General features: G+C 38.7%; 1 protein-coding gene across 1 annotated transcript in view; it reads right to left on the bottom strand.

The window, feature by feature from the left end:
- ZFPM2 (zinc finger protein, FOG family member 2) overlaps window positions 1-21,484 on the bottom strand; it is a 425,771-nt gene that overhangs the window by 119,379 nt on the left and 284,908 nt on the right. The window contains exon 7 of the mRNA XM_067537378.1: window positions 9,780-9,891. Within this exon, the coding sequence (XP_067393479.1) occupies window positions 9,780-9,891 (112 nt within the window). The remainder of the gene's footprint in view (window positions 1-9,779; window positions 9,892-21,484) is intronic.

Raw genomic sequence — 21,484 nt, 5'->3', positions numbered from 1 at the left:
TCCATTTCCATAATTGTTTTCAGTTTACTAACAGGAACTCTTTTCATGTAATAGAAATGGCTGATTGATAGTGAATTTCATTATACCTTAGTTAAAAAACAGGTATAAGGAGAAGTATTGATGATAGTCTCCTCTTCACTGACACTAACCATCTCATTCCTGCCCGACGTAGCAGTAGTCTGAAAAAAACATCTCTAGTATGTAGGGGGTACATCCCTTTTGAATGTCCAACATTACATGATATTGGCACATAATCTAGTAGTAGGTACTAGGCAACCAGGAAAGAGCATGACTGAGGTTTGAAAACTGGCCACGTTTTTTAGAAAGAACACAAGCTTTCTTACTAAAAAAGGTTTTCCAACTTCTTACCGCTCTGAATCCAGCAGAAAACATATCTCACAATTTCCCCACTATTGCTATATGGGCCATGCATTTCTTTCAGCATACAAAATATTTTATCCTTTTTAATGCCAACCAGTCTCTTTAAGCTTGTAATTTAACAATGGAAACAAAATGAGCATAAAATGCTTTTAAGAATACCACAGATCTGAAGTATTACTAATTAATAAATTATGTAAGGCCTTATATGTGTTTGAGGAATTTGAGAAGCTAGAAATACTAGTCATGCCATGAACTGTTTAAGCACAACAGTCACCTGTTTAAGTCTCCAAAGTAACAAAACACTGTGCATAGTGACCGAATACTACATCATCTGACTGAGATTGCTGACTACAGACCAACATTCCTTCCTTCATGCAATAATAACTGACTTATCTGTAATCAGCTAGAGACCAAATACATTCAAGTGATTTCAATGTTTTCTTCCAGACAGTTATTTTGCCGTATACAGTCAATATCTACTTTGTGTTACATTTCAGACTAATTTTTTTGGTAGCAAAGCACCTTGAATATTATGAGGGGAATCTTCTCTTAATTATTATAACAAGGCTTCATGTATTTGGAAGGCAAGATGTATGGAAGCCTTATATCATAGTGACAGTTATAACACAAGACCTTCTATAATGAGTGAAGAATATATTTCTAGATTTTTCCCCTTCTATTTCTACATGGCACACCTGCCACCATTTGTTTCCCTTGTGTCATAAATACAGAGTAGGAGTATTTGACAGGAATCACTATAAAACAAGCTACAGATAAATCCAGCCCTGTTTCCTTTCATATAGGCCTTTTACATTCAGCTCTGATGGGGCTGTTTGAAAAGAATGACCAAGGTTTGATTTTAGGCTTCTAGGTCATGGTTTCACCTTGACAACAGCTCTTTCATTTCGAGCAATAACATTTGCCAAGATTCCTACAGTGCTTTCATTTTTGTCAAGAACTGAAAAAAAAAGTGTGAAAAAATGATAAATCTTAATTCACAAGCTGCAGGACTATCTCTGTGTCTCCAGCACAAAACTTCAAATCCAATCCAAGAACTGGATGTGTATTAGAAGTCTGCAGATTTAAACCTTGTCCACCATGATCAAACTGGATTTATGGAGCATCATAACTCTCCAGACACCATCCAGCAGCTTATTAATTTAATAGACTCCTGTCCATTCCATGATGTTCCTGCCCTGACAGTCTCTCAAGATAAGGCGAAAGCCTTTTGACAGGACAGAGTGCATATATATTTTCTTCTGTTTTCTTGTGGATGGGGTTGTCAACAACTAGAAATGTGTGGTTCAGCAAATTTGTTTTTTTCCCCCTTGTTGCTTGGCAGGGAAGATGACAGAGCCAACACTCTTTAAGCTAGAGGGGTCATGAGGCCTGTGGTTTTACCCAGCCCCAAGTATTTATTTAGCATCAGGATCTGCAAAATAAAAGTGAACGGATCAAAAGAAAAATAAATCACATTTCATACCTCATATGTAGCTGGGGGGGAGGGGAAGGGGGGGGGAGGAAAGGAGAGGAGAATGCAAAGGCTCTCATTAAGTACCAATTCTTTCCCTTGAAACTTATTCAGAAAAATCAGGGGGAAATATACTTCCCACACATACTGAGAATAATAACAGAAATCTTTTCATGATTGTTTTATTTATTTTTTGCAAGTGGATCTAAATTTAAAGAAGCATTTCTTTTCACCAGGCTCTAATGTGCATGCAAACTATGCTTGTTTTCTGTGCCCAATGTACACTCATGTGTGAGCATTAGAGGTAATGTCTCTGTTCATGACATTGTTTGCTGCTCCAGTCCCAAAATCTACTATTCCATGGAAGTCATATGTCCGTGTTCTGTAGCTAAGCCTCCCTGAAAATAAAAGGAATTCAGCTCTGAAAGAATGAAATAAATGTCCCAATATTTGTGAGAAGACACAGGAAAACTTTTCACATATTACCAAAAAGGAAAACAACCCAAAACTAACATATGGCTGACATTTCAATTAAATGCAGAAATAATTAATCATATTTTTTGCTTGATGATGAAATTATTTCAGCGTCTTTGGGGTGCATTTGTGGACAAGCAAAGTACACGACTAACATCTAGAAGAATGGAAGTGTGTGATTTTAGGTAAATGCAGTAGACACGGTGTAGAGCTACACAATTCCGCCTTTCTGAGATCATCTACAAGGCCCTATCCTCTCACATTTAATTCCCTTTTTCAGTGGTCCCTACAGTGAATTCAGCTGATATGTATATTAAATAAAAAAAATGAAAGAAAAAGTATTTATTGTCCCCCCTTCCCCAAACCTCAGTTTTTCTGTTTTTGGATTGTGAGTTCCTTGGAGCAGGTACGGTTCATTCCTTCTTGTCTGTCTGTAATAAACCCAGGACACAATGGGTGTTATAATAAATAAACAAGAAGTACAATATCTTTCCAGGCTTGCTGGGGCCACATGGGGTGCAGAAGGGCTGGATGTGCGGATGGTTCCTTGGCCAACGTGCCAGCTCAACGCTTCTCCGAAAAGGAGCAGTGTGAACGGTGCACCCTCCCTCCCCTTTTGGTACATCCTTTCTACTGGCCACGGCCCATTTGCTAACCCCTCTCCTAGTGGTCATGAGGGTATACTGCCCTAGTGCTACATGGGTGGGAAAGAATGTCAGGCCCAATTCCTCCAACACACATCAGCTACTCAGAGAAGGATTGGACATTGCTATATACCTATAGTATATATATATATATATATATATATATATATATATATATATATATATATATACACACTAATAGATAGCCTATATATACTATATACATATTGTACATATACACTGCACACACACACTCTTATTTTTTCTTGCCAGCATTTTACAATTTATCAGAGCGTTACAAAGAGACAAATTTAAAATGAGCTTATAAAATAAACACTCACACTTTCACACACAAATAGCCAACAAGAAATCTGTAACATCGCAGAAGCCATGATTACCTAATATAGGCTGTCCATGGGGACTAACAATCTCCCAACAGAAACTATATTCTGATAGTCTATATGGAACACAGCAGTCTACATTTACACACATAGGGATTTAAACAAAATATACTTTTAATAATATGTGAAAGAACACCTTGGATTCTGAAGTATATGCTCTAAGTTAACCTTTGGCAAATTAAGTAATTCGCCCTTTGACTAACAACAAAATACACTCATATCCTAATGCAGCAGTATTTAAACTCTTTAGAATGTTTGACCTATACCTCATTAGGGTCCCTGATGCTATATGTCTGTACAGCAATTTAGCATTGTGTTGGCTGAAACTGCAAAATGCATTTGCTACTGGAAAACTCACTCGCTGGAGAAAGATATGGTATCAAGAATTTCACAGAACTACTACAGAAAAGCAATCCTATCTCATTACAGAAAAAATTTTCTATTGTAGGGTGGCCTTCACTACAAAGGTAAAACAGACTAAATTTTCTTTAAACAAGAAAAGTTTATTAAAAATAATATTCAGCTCTGTGTAGCAGGGTAACTTAGCCTTTTTACAATAGTTGTATATCTTCAAATCATGGCATATACATTAGCTAATTAACTCCCACAGCACACTAGTGAGGTCGGTACATAAGTATTATTTACAGAGGTAAATTATTTACACATAGAGGTTAAGAGACTTGCCCAAGGGCACACAGCAAGTCATTAGCAGAGCTGAGATTAGAACTCAGGAAAATCTAGTACCCAATCCTGTCCCCTAGCTTATACTATATTTTAACAGTGCCTATTTATAAATTGGCTACATGGCACAATTTCAGTGTGGGCATCTGTCATTTTAACTAATCTCATCCTGTAAATCTATCCTAGCAGACTTGTTCACCATTATGATTGGAGAATAGACTTTTTTTGGGTAGCTTTTAATAGTAACATCTGTTTGAACAACTAGCACTCAAGCCTTAGCTGTGTGGTGAATCACCCTTGGTAGATTTCTTTTTTTCTTTTCCATTTCTGTATTTACAAAAATAAAATGAAACATTATTAGTTCTTACCCTAAGGCAACATTCTTTCTACTGGGATTTTGTATTTTGTTTTAGACTCTCAGCTAGCAATGACTTCAGATTCACTTGTGGAGAAATATAGGTTTTCATGGTATTTAATACCAGATATCAAATGCTGTTGTGGCAATTAACAATATCACTCTGTAGGATTATTTACAAACATATCATTAATAATTTTTTGAATAGCAATGGGGTAAGAACAAATGTTTTTTCTGTTGCATCCTCTTAGTAATAACTAAGGGCATAAACTACTTAGTAAGGCCAGAGAGAGAATGAAATAACCTCAGTAAATCACTAACAGAAATGTAAAAACAACCAATGCATAACATGAAATGAAATGACAGAAGACACAAGAAATATTTGAGTTGTTGTTGCTGTATAACTGGACCAGCAGATGGCTCTTTCTCAATAGCTCTAAGGCCAGTCGGCCAGTATTCCTGACCTCACACCATTCCTGAAGAACATGGCAATTTGAATGAAAATTGTAGTTTTAAAAGCAGCCATTTTATGATCTTTGATTTCCAGTACAAACATGCTCCATATCTCTTATGTGAACTTTAAACATCCTCAGTCTTATGCAACATAGCCAAACGGCCTCAGACATATATTAAACATGTTGCTTTTACTGCATGGAGTTATCCTGTGGTGCTCTGCAATCAATTACTGTTATACCACCATCATTAATAATTTTCTTAATGAAAATGATTCTGTTGATCTCCGTTGTATTTTAATTATCAGAGTTAAGCATAATTACACTGCAGCTCTGAGCTGGCATGTAGACTCCTTTAGGGCGCAATTTTGTTTTAACACACTGATAATGTAATTTTACATTGTGTCAGTTGTTTAGTTATTATCCAGTCGTACAATTCCACTGTATTCCTGATAACAGATAATAACCTTAGCACCTCCTATATCCTGAAGTCATTTAAAAAGCAATATTGGAATTTCACAACTCGCTAACTTAATCGCCTTATGATTTTATAATTCCCAGAGCTAAATATTTGTACAGGCACCCTGTTTTAACAATGCAACTAAACATACAATATCCATACATTTCATATAAATGAGAGACTAGTTTAGTTAATGCCCCTAAAATGTTTGTATGTGAGTGTGCTTTGCAATCTGTGCAACGGTATTTTGCACATTGTTTCTATTCTCTTATTTTCAGTCCCACTTCATTTACTTAAATTCCAAACAGAAGATTTCTAGGTAACACTTCAGTCCTTTCTTAACTTGTGGAAGGATTCATAGATCCAATTTTATAGCTCTCCCAAATCTTTTGCATAATCCTATGTTAGGTTTGGCTGTTTCTCATGTACACTAAGTTGCAATGAACATACAGTTCATGCATAAATATCATCCTGGTCTGCTTCAGTAGCAGCTGTATCTTGAAGCTCTATTGTTTGAAAAAACATATTTGTAAGTCTATGTAAAGCACAGTTCCTAAAATCTGTTTTAAAATTTCTATTATTGTGTATTGGAGAGTTCTTAAACCACTGCATAGTTTATCTTTTGTGGTTTCTAACTGACCATTAAAACAATCAAAACAGGACATTTTTTTATTTAAATGTAGTTTTAAAATAGTTTACTCTTGTCTTTTAAACTAACTTTACATTATACAAAAATAACAGAAATGTAAAGGAACTGCAAAAAGAGGAGTCACTTATACTGTATTACCTGGATACTTTTTGGTTTCACCATTAGTGCTGATGCACACATGGGCTGCAAAGATACTAAATAGCATTACCTTCAAACCGTGAATGATTAGCTGTTTTCTCATTCATAGCCTGCTCACACTGTGTATTTTTCGATGCAGAGTTTAGTCAATTAGCTTTAAACAGAGACACCCAAACATTAAAATTACAAGCGACCTATGTACTGGAATTTGTAAAGGTTACGAGTCAGTATTCAGAAACTGAGTACGCATTCCACTGTATAAACATAGAGAAATCTGTTTCCTATATCCAATCTTATATCTATAAATATACATAAATTATGTTCACTCACCAAGTGCAAATACTGCAGAAATTTTCCAAGGCAAAAAGGGGAGTTAGGTAACCCACTCCCATTGACTTTTGGTGGGACTTGAGCCCCTACCTCCTCTTTGTGCTTTGAAAATCTCCTCTCTACACCTTCTATTTGCAATATACACATTACTTTAATTACTACAGCCTCTAACGGCCAGGCAATCAAGAATGCCATTCCTATGTTCATGCAACATACTTGGGGCAAAACTCTGCTCTCAGATGCACACAAGACTAGAGTTAATAGAAGATGTATGCAACTTCCAAGGGCAAAATTTGACATTGTTTAACATTAGCTGATTTTCAGCTTTATTTTGCTCTTAGAAATGTGTTAGCTCAGTCTGCTCATCTTATCTTTGAGTACACGTTACCCAATCAGTCCACACTGTGTTCAGCTAACTTTTTTCTGAAATGATAATAGGCAGTTAAGAAAAACAATCAAAACCACCCAAAAAACTACAACATGATATCGAATTACAACTTCATACCACCTAACATCATTATATTTGAAGTAATATAATAGTAATATAATAGTAATGACAGTATAGAAGACAGAAAATCAACATAAATCAAGGAAATGTAATGTGAAATATTGCAAAAGGAATTGAAGGAAGAAGCATTATTGTACTTATTTATTTTGAGAATATTGTATTTGGCGTTGTTTTATGGTCCAGTTCCATAAGTCTCTGCCCCTTTGATTCAGAAAACCCATTGCACGTCATTGGTGTTCCACGCACTGAGAATTTCCAAGACTGGGTGCTTAATGAACAACAGAATACCCAGTCCAAACAGTGCAGTGGATAGAGAATGCAGTGAACATTCTGCACGTCTCTAATCTATTTTGCAAATTCCATTAATGTAGCTGCAGATTTTTCACTTGTAATTACAATTATCATTCATACTTTTGTCATACTATTGTTTTATAACAATATGTATTTACATAATGCAGCTGGGATATCAGAGTTTCTCTTGGACAGTCCAGGAGACACCCGACAGTACAATTCTGCAGAACTACTTTACAATATTATGTGACCATGTACTGAAATGTGAAATAAAAAATATAATCATTTAAGTGAAATAGAGTGCATTTTAATTAAATGAACAATGTTTTATTTCACTCAGAGTAATTACATATCAAACTGAAACAAGTTTTCCTTATTCCAAAAAACCTCCATGTTACTATAGATATGATCATGTAGATAGCAATGTAACCGTATAATGAATTAGTTAATAATGTTTGTAAAGTATTGTATACGTACTAAGTATTATAATATTTACAGCAGGCTTATGATACTTGACAAGACACTATCTTATGGGAATTTTCAGACGATATATGTAAAAGTGAAAGAAAATTCCTATTACAACAGAAAGTTTCTACAATAGAAAGTTTGTCTATGAAGAATGTTTAACACTATTCACTGTAAATTGTGGTTCTGAATTCATAAGAAAACTCTGCCAGATCACACAAACAATACTTCACAAATTTTCCCACTTGAGCAATTCATAACAGTGCTCCTAAGGAAGCATGATTGGATCCCCATCTAGGTTTGGGCCCACTTCTGTGGTATTGCTGGTTACAAAATTAATGTATTGGTGTTTTAAAATTATAGCAGAAAGAATTTATAAGACCCTGGTGTGCAGCTCATTTTTAACATGCAAATTCCCTGTTTTCAGCGTTTCAACTTTCAAAGGCTCATGGCAGTTTAAAAGCAATCCTCTTATAAGTGTGTGAATTGTAATGATTATAGGAATAAGTTGTAATTGTTTCTAGTAAGTTTTTATGAGTCTTTGATGTTATGATTAGTGTTTTGTATGTTAACATTTTGATATGGGTGCTTATTTGCCTGGATGCTGAAATGGTCACTAGGTTGTCACAGTAAACAAATCTTTGATCTCAGTAGGTGTGTTTGGTTAGACACACAGAAACCAATGAAAAAATATTTCCATCAATAATAATTGACATGATAGGCAAAGTAAGAAAATCGTGCTTGAGAATTTATAAGAGGTTGATTTCAGGATATTTACTTGGCATATTTTGACATGTGATGTTGACTGTGTTTTTGTTTGTATTTTAGAAGTCATAAAGCTTTAACTTTTTGAAACTCAGCAACTAGTGTCATTAAATTATTACTATCTGAACCCCCTCATGGTTTCCCACAACTGTGAACATTTAAACTGATAAAAATTGAAAAAAATGCTTAATGCCCATTATTTTGCACAACAGTGAAAATTTAATTGATGAAAACAGGAAAAATGCTTAAAAATAAACCCTGATATTATCTGTTGACATTATATATATATATAAAAAACCTGAATTCTGCCAAGTCTGCTTATATTCTTTTTCTGGGCCTGCAAAACAGTCCCACTCACTTGAGCAGGTCTGACATTCCATTGTAAAGAGGGCAGTGGTACACATTCCAGTTCACCAGTACATTACAATATGACATCATGACACTCTATCTTGTACAGAAAACGTACCAAAAATAACTTTAACATATTTTGATGTCAGACTTTGGAATGTCAAAGGCAATGGCCCTGCAAGCTAGCTGCAGTTATTTTCTATTATCATGCAGACATGAATTCTTAATCCATGTAATGGTTTCAATACAGTCCAAACAAACTCTTCTGAAAAAATCAAGATTCATGTGACAAAATGGGTGAAGTAATATCTTTTACTGGACTAACTTCTGTTGGTGAGAGTGGCAAGCTTTCAAGCCACACAGAGCTCTTCTTCATGAACTTTCTCAGAGCTAAAGAAGAGCTCTGTGTGGCTCAAAAGCTTGTCTCTCTCACCAACAGAAGTTGGTCAAATAAAAGATATTACCTCACCTACCTTGTCTCTCTAATATCCTGGAACCGACATGCCTATACCTACACTGAATACAAGATTTTATGTAACAGTTTGCAGTATAACATGCCACGGAGCAATTCAACCTGATATGGCATGTAAAATGCCAGGGAGAACTCACTTATTTAGAGAGTATAGATACAATATGGATCTGATATTTCCCAGGAGGCCATGAATCTGAGGGTGAAATGAGCATGATATTTTACATCTCGCATCTATCTTAGTCATTTGTCAGATGTGGTGCCTCTCTGCTTCAAAAGCATTTAACCTATTAGACAGAGCGTGGTGGTTTTATTACTAAAAGATAGCAAAATAATGTTATTTAAGATGTGAAGTAGGGGAATGAGAACTACTTACATATATAAGACACAGGGAACATAAACTGATTCCAATTTACTTTCTGTTATGCGATGGGTATGTTTCAATGCTGTCATTAATTCCTTGCAATAAAAGTAGAACAAAATCAGCTTGTGTTTACCTTTGCTGTACATGATGCAGTTGTTTTTGTTGTCTTCCACTCCTTGCCAAGTCACATCCAGCAACCACTTGGGGCCAGCAGTCAACACCATAGGGACTGGAGCCTTTGTCTTCTGTAGAAAGGATGAAAACAAACAGATGCCATTTGCTTGTGTTGATTAAGAACTTGAATAATAATAGTAATAATCATTTTATTTTCAAACAGCTAAATCTCCAAACTCATAAGCCAAGGTCTTATTCCCCAGCCTCAGGATATTTTTTTAAGAAGACACAAGCAGTAAGGCTTTAGTGCTTTCACTGATCTGAATGGTGGAATTATTATCAAGGATTTTTCTGAATGATATTGGATCAGATCTCCAAGATTAGGCAGATCTCTGGTGACTCAGAATTATAAAGGGAATGCAGATGACTTTTACAGCAAAGAGCCAAGTATTTAGAAGTGAACTTTAGACACATTGTACTTCATTATCAACAGGATCTCACTATTTCCTGAAACAGACAGGAAAGAATTTAAAGAATCAGTATCCATTTCAAAGACATGTCCTGGGTAACATTTATATTATAGTAGGAAATTATTCAGAATGGATAATGTAATTTCCCCCCATTTGCTAAGTGTTGATGTGCAATTTTACTATGGCAGAAATAATAATAATGCTAATGATTCACTACACCGGGTCTCCAGAAAGACTGTAAAAGAGGTAGAGTGAATGAATTCAAATCAGAGGAACTAAAGCATGACATCCCCAGCTCTGAAAGGCACAGAGACGCACGGAGACACACACTGATAGTTTTAACAAAAATATATCCAGGTACATTTTAGATTCTATACTCATAGGGTTTGGCATTTTAGGAGGTACAGTACAAGCACCCAAATTATTTTTACTTAATTCTTTTCATAAATCTAATAGCAAAACACTGACTGATCTAGAATTTAGTAAGCCTTATCATGACTGTCCTTTCATTGAGTGGTAGTGAAATGCCGTTTAGACTTTTATCATTCACAGTGCTTGTCCTGTATATCAAACATTATGAAACCACAACACCGAGTATAGAATACAATAAAAGGGTCTCAAGGTAATTTTTAACTGAATTTTTTTCATCTAGATATAATTCCATCCAAGAGACTCCAACCCTTTCTGGGAGAATTTCTCATATTTTCTCTGTTATCACTGATTCTCCAGTTAGTGCCAGTAATGATTCACTTGAGATTTTTCATAGAATTTATATAAGGAAATATTATCTTATACTAAATATCTTATACCAATACTGAATGTCATAATACTTCTTACTGCAGTCATATTGCCACTGATATGATGATCAATACCCCCTCACAACACACCTTTCAAGAGCCATTGGTCCTGCACATGCCTCTCACAACATGTGATTAACTCATCCAGTGCACCAAATACCCCAACAACAATGTAGGTGAAATCAGACAGTCCTATGCTCTTGAATGAACTCATACAAAAAGATGATAAAAGATAAAAACACCCAATCACCCGTGAGTGAACACTTTTCACAATCACTCCATATCTCACCCCTTAGTCCTCATCCTCAAAGGAAATCTGCACCACCCCATCAAAAGACTTAAATTCGAACTTAAATTCGTAACTCCTAGACACCAAAAAACATGGGCTCAACAGAGACACGGATGGTATGGCTCAGTATAACAATTTGTAACCTGCTAACCCTGCTTTGTCCTCTGACTGTAGGGGTGCAAATGCCCATTCATTTTAGCTGTTCTCTTGCAATATGTATGAATGCTTTATGCTTAACAATCTATCCCACCTTGTATTTAGCTGTGACATACTGAGGGTATGTCCACACAGCAACTAGACACCCGCGGCGGGCCCGGGCCAGCCAACTTGGTCTTGCTGAGCTCGGGCTGTGAGGCTGTCTCACTGCTGTGCAGTCTTGCAGGCTCAGGCTGGATCCCGGACTCTAGGATCCTGTGAGGTGGGAGTGTCTCAGAGGGTGGGCTCCAACCTGAGCTCAGAAGTCTACGTAGCAATGAAACAGACCTGCAGTCCAAGCCCTACAAGCCCGAGTCGGCCAGCTACAGGTTTTTCTTTGCTGTGTAGACATACCCTGAGTACCTTTTTCAGACCTGAAGAAGAGCTCTGCAGCTCAAAAGCTTAACTCTTCCACCAGCAAAAGTTGGTCCAATAAATGATATTACCTCACCCCTCTTGTCTCTCTCAAATTTCTTGACCTTTTATGGTTGGCTTTGATCGAATCACTATACAGCCCTGTTGTACTGAATCTAATATTCTTTTGTTTATTTGTATTTTATCTTTCGTAAATGTTCATCCATAGGTTTTTAGTTTTTCTATGTGTGCTATATTACATTATTTGCTTTTCCATACTAATAATTGGAACAAAACAAATACAATTAAGGAAGAAAACAAATAGAATGCAAAGTCTCTAGAAGTGACCTAAAGAAAACTAGTGAAAACAAATACCCCAAGTGTGGTAGGATTATAAAGAGGAAGATGATGTGGCTGACTTTTAAGGATTGTTTATTGTCCTGCAAAACTAAGAAATACAAATGCAGAAGTTGTGGCTAGTGCATACCTTATGTGAGAAACTTGTTATGCAAATGTATCTTCATTACATAGATTTGGAATAGGGATTTAAAGTCATGATTTGATTTGACTAGTTGAGATTTTTTTATTATGTTATGACCATATTTAAATCACTAACAAGCCATATGTATGACAACACCAGTTATGTAATCAGAGTATTCTATTTACATAACGAGCATGCAAACAGACATTATATAAATGAGACATGCACTGAAAAAAATAACAAAAGATGAAGGGAAAGACAATCAAATCATTAACCCCTTCCCTCTACTATTACAAACAAATGTAAGCCTGATTTTCTTTCATGCTAAAATGGCTTTACTCTGCTAGAACAATGAAAAATGGCCTTAGCATACATAAGAATCTGTCCCATATGTGTTTAAAATTACTTTAAGCTTTAGCAGCAAAGGCAACATGGGACAGCTGTAGCTGCACAGCCATTAAGAAGAAATTTTATGATTTAGGGCCTGTTCCTACAAGGTGCTGAGTACCTTCCATTTCCTGTTCAGTCAATAGGAGCTGAGTGTGCTCAACAGCTGATAGGATCAACTCCTGATTTAAGTTCATGTTGTTGTTTGCACACTTATTCATGACCTTCGGTTGCTCCAGGAGTAATCACAAGTTAGCGTAAATCTGTTCAGGCAATAGCCCTTGCCAAGTAGATAACATACAATTAAAACAGACAAATAAATGAAAGGCCTTTTTAAGCTATAGTCCAACTTCAAACAAAAAGAAGGCTTCTCTAATCTAGTAAGTGCATAAAAGAACACGCGTTACTGTTTTCCAAGTTCCAGCTCCAACACAACTCTCCGGACTTTTCTCTTCTCAGACATCTGCCCTTTCATTCCTTTCCTCCTCACCTAGACTTTCTGTTGTGCCTCAGGTGGCTATTATTATTATTTGCAAGTTGTGCCTAGAGGCCCCAATCAATATCTGGGCCTACTTGTGTTTGGCATAGCAAGAGACAATACCTGCTTCCAACAGTTTATAATTTAAATAGACAAGACAGAAGAAGGGTGAGAGAAAGGAAGTACTATTTACTGGCCTAGCAGATGGGGGGAAGCTGTAGAAGTGATATATCTTGATTTTAGTCTTTTGACACAGTCCCACATGACATTCCAGAAGCAAACTAGGGAAACATGGTCTAGATGAAATTACTATAGGGCGTGTTCAAAACTGGTTGAAAAACTGTACTCAAAGCATAATTATCAATGGTTTGCTGTCAAACTGGGGGAACATATCTAGTGGGGTTCTGCTGGGGTCTGCAGTAGGGATGGAAAAGTGTAACCGTTTAAATGGTAATCAGCTGTTTAAAAATTTTAAATAGCTGATTATCGTTTAAACTGGGGGGGGAGGGCGGGGAGAGGAGGAGAGCGGGCAGATGGGCTGAGCTCCCAGCAAGCAAGAGCAACTGGGCAGCTTTTGCTGGTGAGGGGTGCGGAGCCCAGCATGGGGTAGCCCAAAGCAGGGGGGGGGGAGTAGTGTGGAGGTGTGGAGCCCAGCATGGGAAGTTGCGGGGAGTAAGCCCTCAGCTCTCAGCAAGAGACCTGCCCAGCTGCAGCTCTGCACGTGGAGTGGAGGGGAGCCACAGATGGGCAACTCCTCACTTGGCAGGGCTCCCACCACGCATTTAGGCATTTAGGTTTTCTTGAGCTTAAGAAACTAAACTGAGAGCTCTAAGATAGCTCCCAGGTGAGCTGTTTAAGTAAAGCTTGAAATTGGCTCAGCTGTCTGTGAATGGTTGAGTACCACAGCTAGGCTAGAGGGGAAACAGGGTGTTTCTCTTTAAAGTTCTGCCTCTTGAGAAGAATCGGTGGACAAACCTCAAAGGAATTTGCCATGTTGCTGCCCTAGCTCTGAGCCAAATAAATTCCTTTTTATTTGAAAGTGAAACTTCACAAAGCCCCAGCTGCCTGTAAAGCTTGGCAACTCAACTGAGGGAGAGGTATAACTCCTCTCTGAAGTTCTTTAGAGCTGTATTATAATAGCCATAACATGTGGCCATGTGTTCATGTTCATCCTGGGTCCCTACAGTACTTTTCTGGGGACTGGAGCTATAAGGTTTGCAAATTCACAATGCATATAAGATGTTCACAGTAACACAGGGTATTCTACCTTGTTGTAGCTTCTTGCTCAGTTAAAAAACCACAATCCAAGATAACAAAAAGCTATCATTAAATCACCTGAAGATTCGAGTACTGCAATGTGCTATACCTGAAGCTACATTTTCAATCCATTTGAAAGCTGAAGCCACCCACTTGTAAAGCAGGATATCTTGCTGTGAGCATGTAAACACTAGTGCTTTTGAATCTGCACTAAATAGCTGTAGGCTATGCGGTGGAGTTGAAGGTTTTGGTGTGACCTCTGAAGCTCTAAATGGCCTGGGACCTGTCTATTTGAAAGACCACTTCTCTGCCCATGCCACACTATTACAGATGAGATGCTTGAGCTAGGGGGTCTCTTGGTGTAAAGCAGAAGGAACTGCTGGTAGGGCAAGGTGTTCTCCATGCAGGCTCTTCAGCTTTGGAACTCAATCCTTCCTTGGACCAAAATAACCAGAATGTGTTGACTTTCAAGGTATGCTGCAAAGATCCCTCTGTTGCTTGGACTTCTGGGGAGTGGAGTACTGACTGGAGGAATACTAGGGGACGGTGAAACACTCTTTAATCTTTTTACTGTAAGGTTTAGCAGGTTGTTGCTTTTATATGAAGAACTTTTCTGTTGGATTTCCCTTTATGTTATGATTTGTATTTTTAAAGGAATGCAGGGGTGTCTGGAGTCAGGGAGAGGTGCCTTTTTCTGTTATTATAAATCTATAGAAATAAATGAATTAAATAAAAATCGACTGCACCGACTCAGAGTCTCAGAATAAGCCCAAGTGTAGTCTGTTCCAGGTGCCTTTTCAGAACAGGAGGATTAATGTGTAGGACTGCTGAAAAAACCCTCCACAATCAAATCAAACGTTATCTTCCCCCCAGAAGAACTATAGTACAAAATATTCAAACAAGCTCACATGAGCATTCTAAACCCATCCACAGGAACATAAACAGGGGTTCCTCAACATGCCTTAAACCCGGATGGATCACACAATGGGGATGCTCAGTTTCAGTAAAGATGGAGTATCATAGAACTGAAATATTGTTTACTTAGTATTAGTTCTACATAGAAGCAAAGGTTCCTTGAATATTTTGTACCTCAGAATGCTATTTCAGCCTATGGTCTTATATTCATACAAACCACAACCAGACAAATTTGACAAGGACAAACAGGGTCAAAAGTGTGATCTCTTAGGGAACAATTAGAATAAGCTAATGAGGATAAAAGATGTCAAGTAGACATCTACTTTTCAATAACCTTTGAAGTAACTGGACAAACAAGGGGGTACCCTCAATAAATGTTTATACTTGAGTCAAGAGGTTAATGGAGATAAAAATAGCCAGCACAGAGATCTGAGAATAGTTTTACATTCCAACCTAAAAGGAATAAGTGCTGGTAAGGTAATGTTAGACTCTTTCTAGCATAAAGATTTCTAACATAAGTTGTGGGCAGCATGGCAGAAATTTGAAGAAACCCAAGTCAAAGGACAATTTGACATAAGCATGTACTATGCCATCCATGAAATTCTGATGTCAGGAAAAAGGGAGGGTAATCATTACTAACTGCTTTATGAGAAGCTGTGTGAAAGAAAGTAAAATATATTGAAGTTAATGTCTAATAAGTCAGTGTAACATGATAACAATATCCTGGAGATGCCCTTCCAAATTGTATTCAGCATTATCTGAAAGGACATGCTGTTCATTGAAATGCCACTATATTGCTAATTTTTTTTTGTCAGCACTCACTACAGGGTTCTGTACTGTTAAAAAATAACATAAAAAATCTTGACTTCCTTAAAGCATCCTCACCAAACTGTGGAATGTGCTGAGAACCGCAGAAGGTCAGAGGCCTCATTTCTAGTTCTCTTCTGCTCCATCCCAAAGAGATTTTGGTTATATTTTGCTAAAAATCAAATCAAATCAAATCACAACTTAAAATGGGAACCATTGTAAATCTCCTGGTGATTTTGGGTGCCCATAAATGGTAAAAGGGAAGATTATTCTTTCTAACAAAACCTTCTTGGCCCAAAAGAAAGTTCTGATGCTCCTCAGCACAGTACTACTTTCTACAGACAATAACAAATAAGACTGTACTGAAAGAAGAGCTGTAGATATACCACAGGGACCTCCAGATGTGAACTTGGATCTGTTAAAATGTCAGATAATAAACACGTGTTTATACTTCAAAATTCAATTCAATTCAATCTGATAGCCACCAGGGTGGTGTATCTGATGCTCTGACACTGCAGAACTCCCCTGCTGGTGACACTAAACTCACCTTTAGTAAATCACTGTATCCAGCAAAGAAAAGTATAAAGATTAAAGGCGTATAAACTCATCAAATCATTTCAGCTGGAAGGGACTCATAGAAACATAGAAAATTAGGGTTGGAAGCAAAGGTGGAGTTTGACTGCTTAATTTGGGGGGCAGCCACCCACCTCCTGGCCGGTCCCATCATAATGCCGGGACCCTGGTGGCAGCAGCTTCCTCCCGACTGATCCCGGCGCAAAGCTGGTGGGCTGCAGCCACCCGCCTCCCAGCTCGTCCTCGCTCCCAGCCACCTTAAGTTTGGGGGGCAATGTCCCCCATATGCTCCCAAACTCCACTCATGGTTGGAAGGGATCTCAGGAGGTCATCTAGTCCAACCACCTGCTCAAAGCAGGACCAACCCCAACTAAATCATCCCAGCCAGGGCTTTATCAAGCCGCACATTAAAAATCTTGAAGGATGGAGATTCCACCACCTCCCTAGGTAACCCATTCCAGTGCTTCACCACCCTTCTAGTAAAAAAGTTTTTCCTTATATCCAACTTGAGACCATTGCTCCTAGTTCTGTCATTTACTGGCACTGAGGACAGCATAGCTCCATCCTCCCTGGAACCCTCTTTCAGGTAGTTGAAGGCTGCTAACAAATCCCCCCTCCTCATTCTTCTCTTCTGCAGACTAAACGCGCCTAGTTCCCTCAGCCTCTCCTCATAAGTCATGTGCTCCAGCCCCCTAATCATTTTTGTTGCCCTCCTTTGGTCTCTCTCCAATTTGTCCACATCCTTTCTGTAGTATAGGGCCTAAAACTGGCCACAATACTCCAAATGGGTCTAATGGATCATCAGATGGACTCCTAATGGATCATCTGATACCATCCTCCATGTAGTAACAGGATAGTTTTAACTAGTCCAAAATATCCCTAATAGACAGATACTTATTCGAGCAATGTGGTGATTTCACCACATCACTTCAGCTCCCCATAGTTAAAGTTCTATATTGTCCTACCATGGAACTGTTGTATCAATCCCAGCCCACTTCTTCATCAGTAGAGCTACAGTGAAATCCTTAGCTCTAAAAACTACATAGATTACATTCAGACAGCCACATCACAACAACTCAGTGTACAAATAGACAAGCTCCTCTTTGTGGGTTATTTTTGTGAGAAAGAGTGGACACTCCTTGAGTTTCAAGTGGAGGTATTTCCCTGGAACACTCCTATGAGGTGCGGAGTCCTTCTCCATGAGGATCAGTCTCCAAAAAGCATGCATCGGAAGGGATACACTAAAGACCACTGCTAAGTGCATGGAAGCCCATGGCTTCTGCATTGAAATATGCCCTCTCCTTTACAACTTTCCTGTGGCTCCTTGGCAGCATGGCTTCAGCTGGAGGTTTCCCAGTGGAAATGGGAACTGGTTTGGTTGGGAAGCATGCCATGGGCAGCAGCCACCTTGCCATCAGCTATTCACAGATCTCATTGCTTACTGAACTCCTGGAAAGGGCTTTTTTGGGGTTTATGAGCATTCCAGGAGGTGGCACTCCACACTTCCCCATCTTTCCTGGCTGGATTTGCAGACACAGTCTCCCTTCCAGTTATACAAGATTTGGAGTAGAGGCAATGATCTACAGTTTTATGGCTCCATGCTGTATGTTTAAGACACAGGCATTATAGACCCTAGCCCAGTGTTCTTCACTGCAAGGCCTGGGAGCCAGTGGCGGCTCCCACTGACCTAAGTGTGGTTCCCTGACTAATTGTTTATATTCCAATTTATTTTATTTTTAACATTAGAATATGCACTGAGCCTACCAAAGTCCACCTTCTTTACACGTCACATTGACCACATGGTATGATGTGTGCCAATAAGTACATCTAAGTATATCAGTTGTATAATAACCAAAATATTACCATAGCACACAGCGTGTTAATTTAGTAGTTGATGTGGCTCTCACATTGAAGGTTTTTTGCCATAGTGGCCCCCGCTTGAAAAAAAGTGAAGATCACTGCCCTAGCCTATGGCCACAGCTCCTGGCGTCATGTGATTACATCAGCATCTTAGATTTCACTCCAGAGGGGTAGCCGTGTTAGTCTGTATACAGCAAAAACAACGAGAGTCCTGTAGCACTTTAAAGACTAACACATTTAATTTCTGCAGGCATAAGCTTTCGTGGGCTGTAACCCACTTTGTCAGATGTAAGGAATAGAAATCACATAGGAGGTATATATATACATATCCAAGGGTAAGGAACAACAATGGGAAGGTAGATATAAGCAAAGATTTCACTACAAATAAGTAAGTTTCTAGACCTCATGGTCATGAGGAAAAGTTGACTCGACTATAACTGATGTAGTCATGTCTGCCTGAGTCTGCAGACAGCACGGAATAATTTCTCTGAGAGGTGTGACCCTCCCACCCCCATGCATCTCTATGGTATGCTAATTCTAAGACCCACCTCTCTAGGGGGCTCTGGACACATTAACTCGGCAGAGGATGGAGTGTGTATGCAGCAGGAACAGAAGAGTGCAGCAGGTTCTGCCCAGTCACCCTAGCAGATATACCTTGGCTGCTTGGGTAAGCACTGAGCTGCTCATTGCTAATACCCCTACCTCTCTGACAGGACGAAGATACCCCTGTTGTTACTAGCCATGGAGTTGGGAAGGGATTGAAGCTGCACTTGGAGGGAAGAAGGGGGCCCACATGTCACTTCCCAGCCTTTCTGGAAAAGGTGGAGACTTTGCCACCACTAGCCACAAATTGAAGGTGGAGTCATGGACAACCCCATGTCACAGTGTGCCTAAGGCACTGGGTTGCTAAATGCAGCCTGTTGACAAAACATGGTACCATCACTATAAATATTTGAAGACCTGCTAGTTCTGAAAAAGGATGGAATCCCAAAAGACAGCTGGGATTCCCTGCAATTGAGAAATCCTTCATTTTACCCCCATCATTCTATTTACCCTTCATTACTTGTCAAGTGCCAAAACTGTAACACACACTTCACCACACCTCCAGGCTGAAACAGACAAAAGAAATTTTCACACCAAAATATACATTAACTATAGTACTGCTTTGCTTATAGAGTCTTCCATCTGAGGATTTCAAAGTACCTTACAAACATCAATAAATATGTCTGTCAGGCTGCACCACTGCTGTAAACTGAAGGCAAGCAGATTGAGAAATCCTTCTAATATTACCTTGCCAGAACTGATTCCTTTTAGGTCAGTATGTAAAACTATTCTCAGATCTCTGCAGTTTAGGTACCATGCAGTGGTTGCCATTAAAAAGCAGCATGGAAACCTAAATTAAAAACCTACATGGAAATGCAGCAGATACTGGTGCCTGTTTGGGTCCTTGTGAGACTCAGGGGATGAAACTCCAACAGGCACAGCATAGAATTCACAACCGATGGGGAACGGAATTTAAGGTGGTTTTAGACCACCTTTGCACCCTCCTGACATTGGGCTGGAGTGGCCCCTGATGTAATTTAGTCAGCCTCCTAGACCTGCCAATAGACCACAGTGCTTCCTGGAATTGGCACAGTGCTATGTATGGCTGTCCTGCCCTGACATGCTCCTCTTACTTCCATCCATGCCCTAGGCACCCCCCTATGCCAGGGCTCATGTGGTGGTCCTCAGAAGGCACTTTTACAGCTGACTTCCACAGTTCCTGTTCCAGGACAATTCTGCCCCATCCAGAATTGGGGGCTTTAGGGCTCCTTTACAACACTCTGGTCCTTTTACCTAGCATAAAGTGGCTGAAGCAGGGGTGAGGATCTCAGTTAAGGGATGTACTGGTGATTAATGTAAGGTAACATTCTTTTATCATACAGCTGTCCTTCTGATAACATGAATATGGTGGAAAATGCAGTATTGCCAACCTCAAGCGTTCAAAAATCATGAGTCAGGCCCCTAAAGTAATGGAATTGCCTTAAAATCAGGAGATTTTATAAAAAAAACAATTAATTCTAGGTTCCTTATACTTGCCTTCTGGTTTTTGAACTTTAGGGTCATGTTTTCAAGCTTTTCTTTACAACCATGAGGGTTAGACACTTACTTAAAAAGAAAAACAACTACTCCTCTGCAATTCTCACATATCCACATGACTCTGGAGCTGGGACTTTAAAAAAACACCTATTACCATGAGATTCATAGTCCTATTGTGAAAATTGGCAACACTTTTTTGGTGTTCTGATCTCCCTTTTCATTTTGCTGTGGACCTAAATATTTTTGATTGCATGCAATCATTCACTGTGTCTCTCACTTTATATGCACCATTGATGAAAACACTGCTCTAGAGATGATAGGCATGCACCAGTACAGATGAAATAAGACTGTGTGCAGTATTATTGTACTGTACAATACAGAGCTGTTTGCACACATTCACACTGAGTCAACTGGGCATTTTTTCTAGTACACTAATGAATTACTTTTATTGGTCTGGCTTATTGTCTCTCCTGAGATTTAGAAATGCATTTCTATTATCCACATATTTTTCAGACTTTACAATAGGTCTTCCTGTGACCCAAGAACCTTTCAATGCCAAATAAAAAGGGGGTGCAGTGGGGTTACTGGAGCTCCTGATTCTGGTATGTACATTCTGGTTCACCAAAGAGGTCTCAAATGAAAGCTGGTGTCACAATGGTAATCAATTTCATTGTGAAATCCATGTACCGATAATATGTAAGGAGATATGCATGTATACCGAAAATATGTTCTTAAAGTTAGTATACGGGGGTGGGTCACCAGCAAAGGTGAAAAACAAGTTC

This window comes from Emydura macquarii, unplaced genomic scaffold (assembly GCF_026122565.2).
Source record: "Emydura macquarii macquarii isolate MOO-44397 ecotype Brisbane River unplaced genomic scaffold, CSIRO-AGI_Emac_v2 contig_383, whole genome shotgun sequence".
Lineage (NCBI taxonomy): Eukaryota > Metazoa > Chordata > Testudines > Chelidae > Emydura > Emydura macquarii.
Note: the sequence above shows the minus strand (reverse complement) of the source record. Positions and strands in the feature narration are given on the sequence as shown.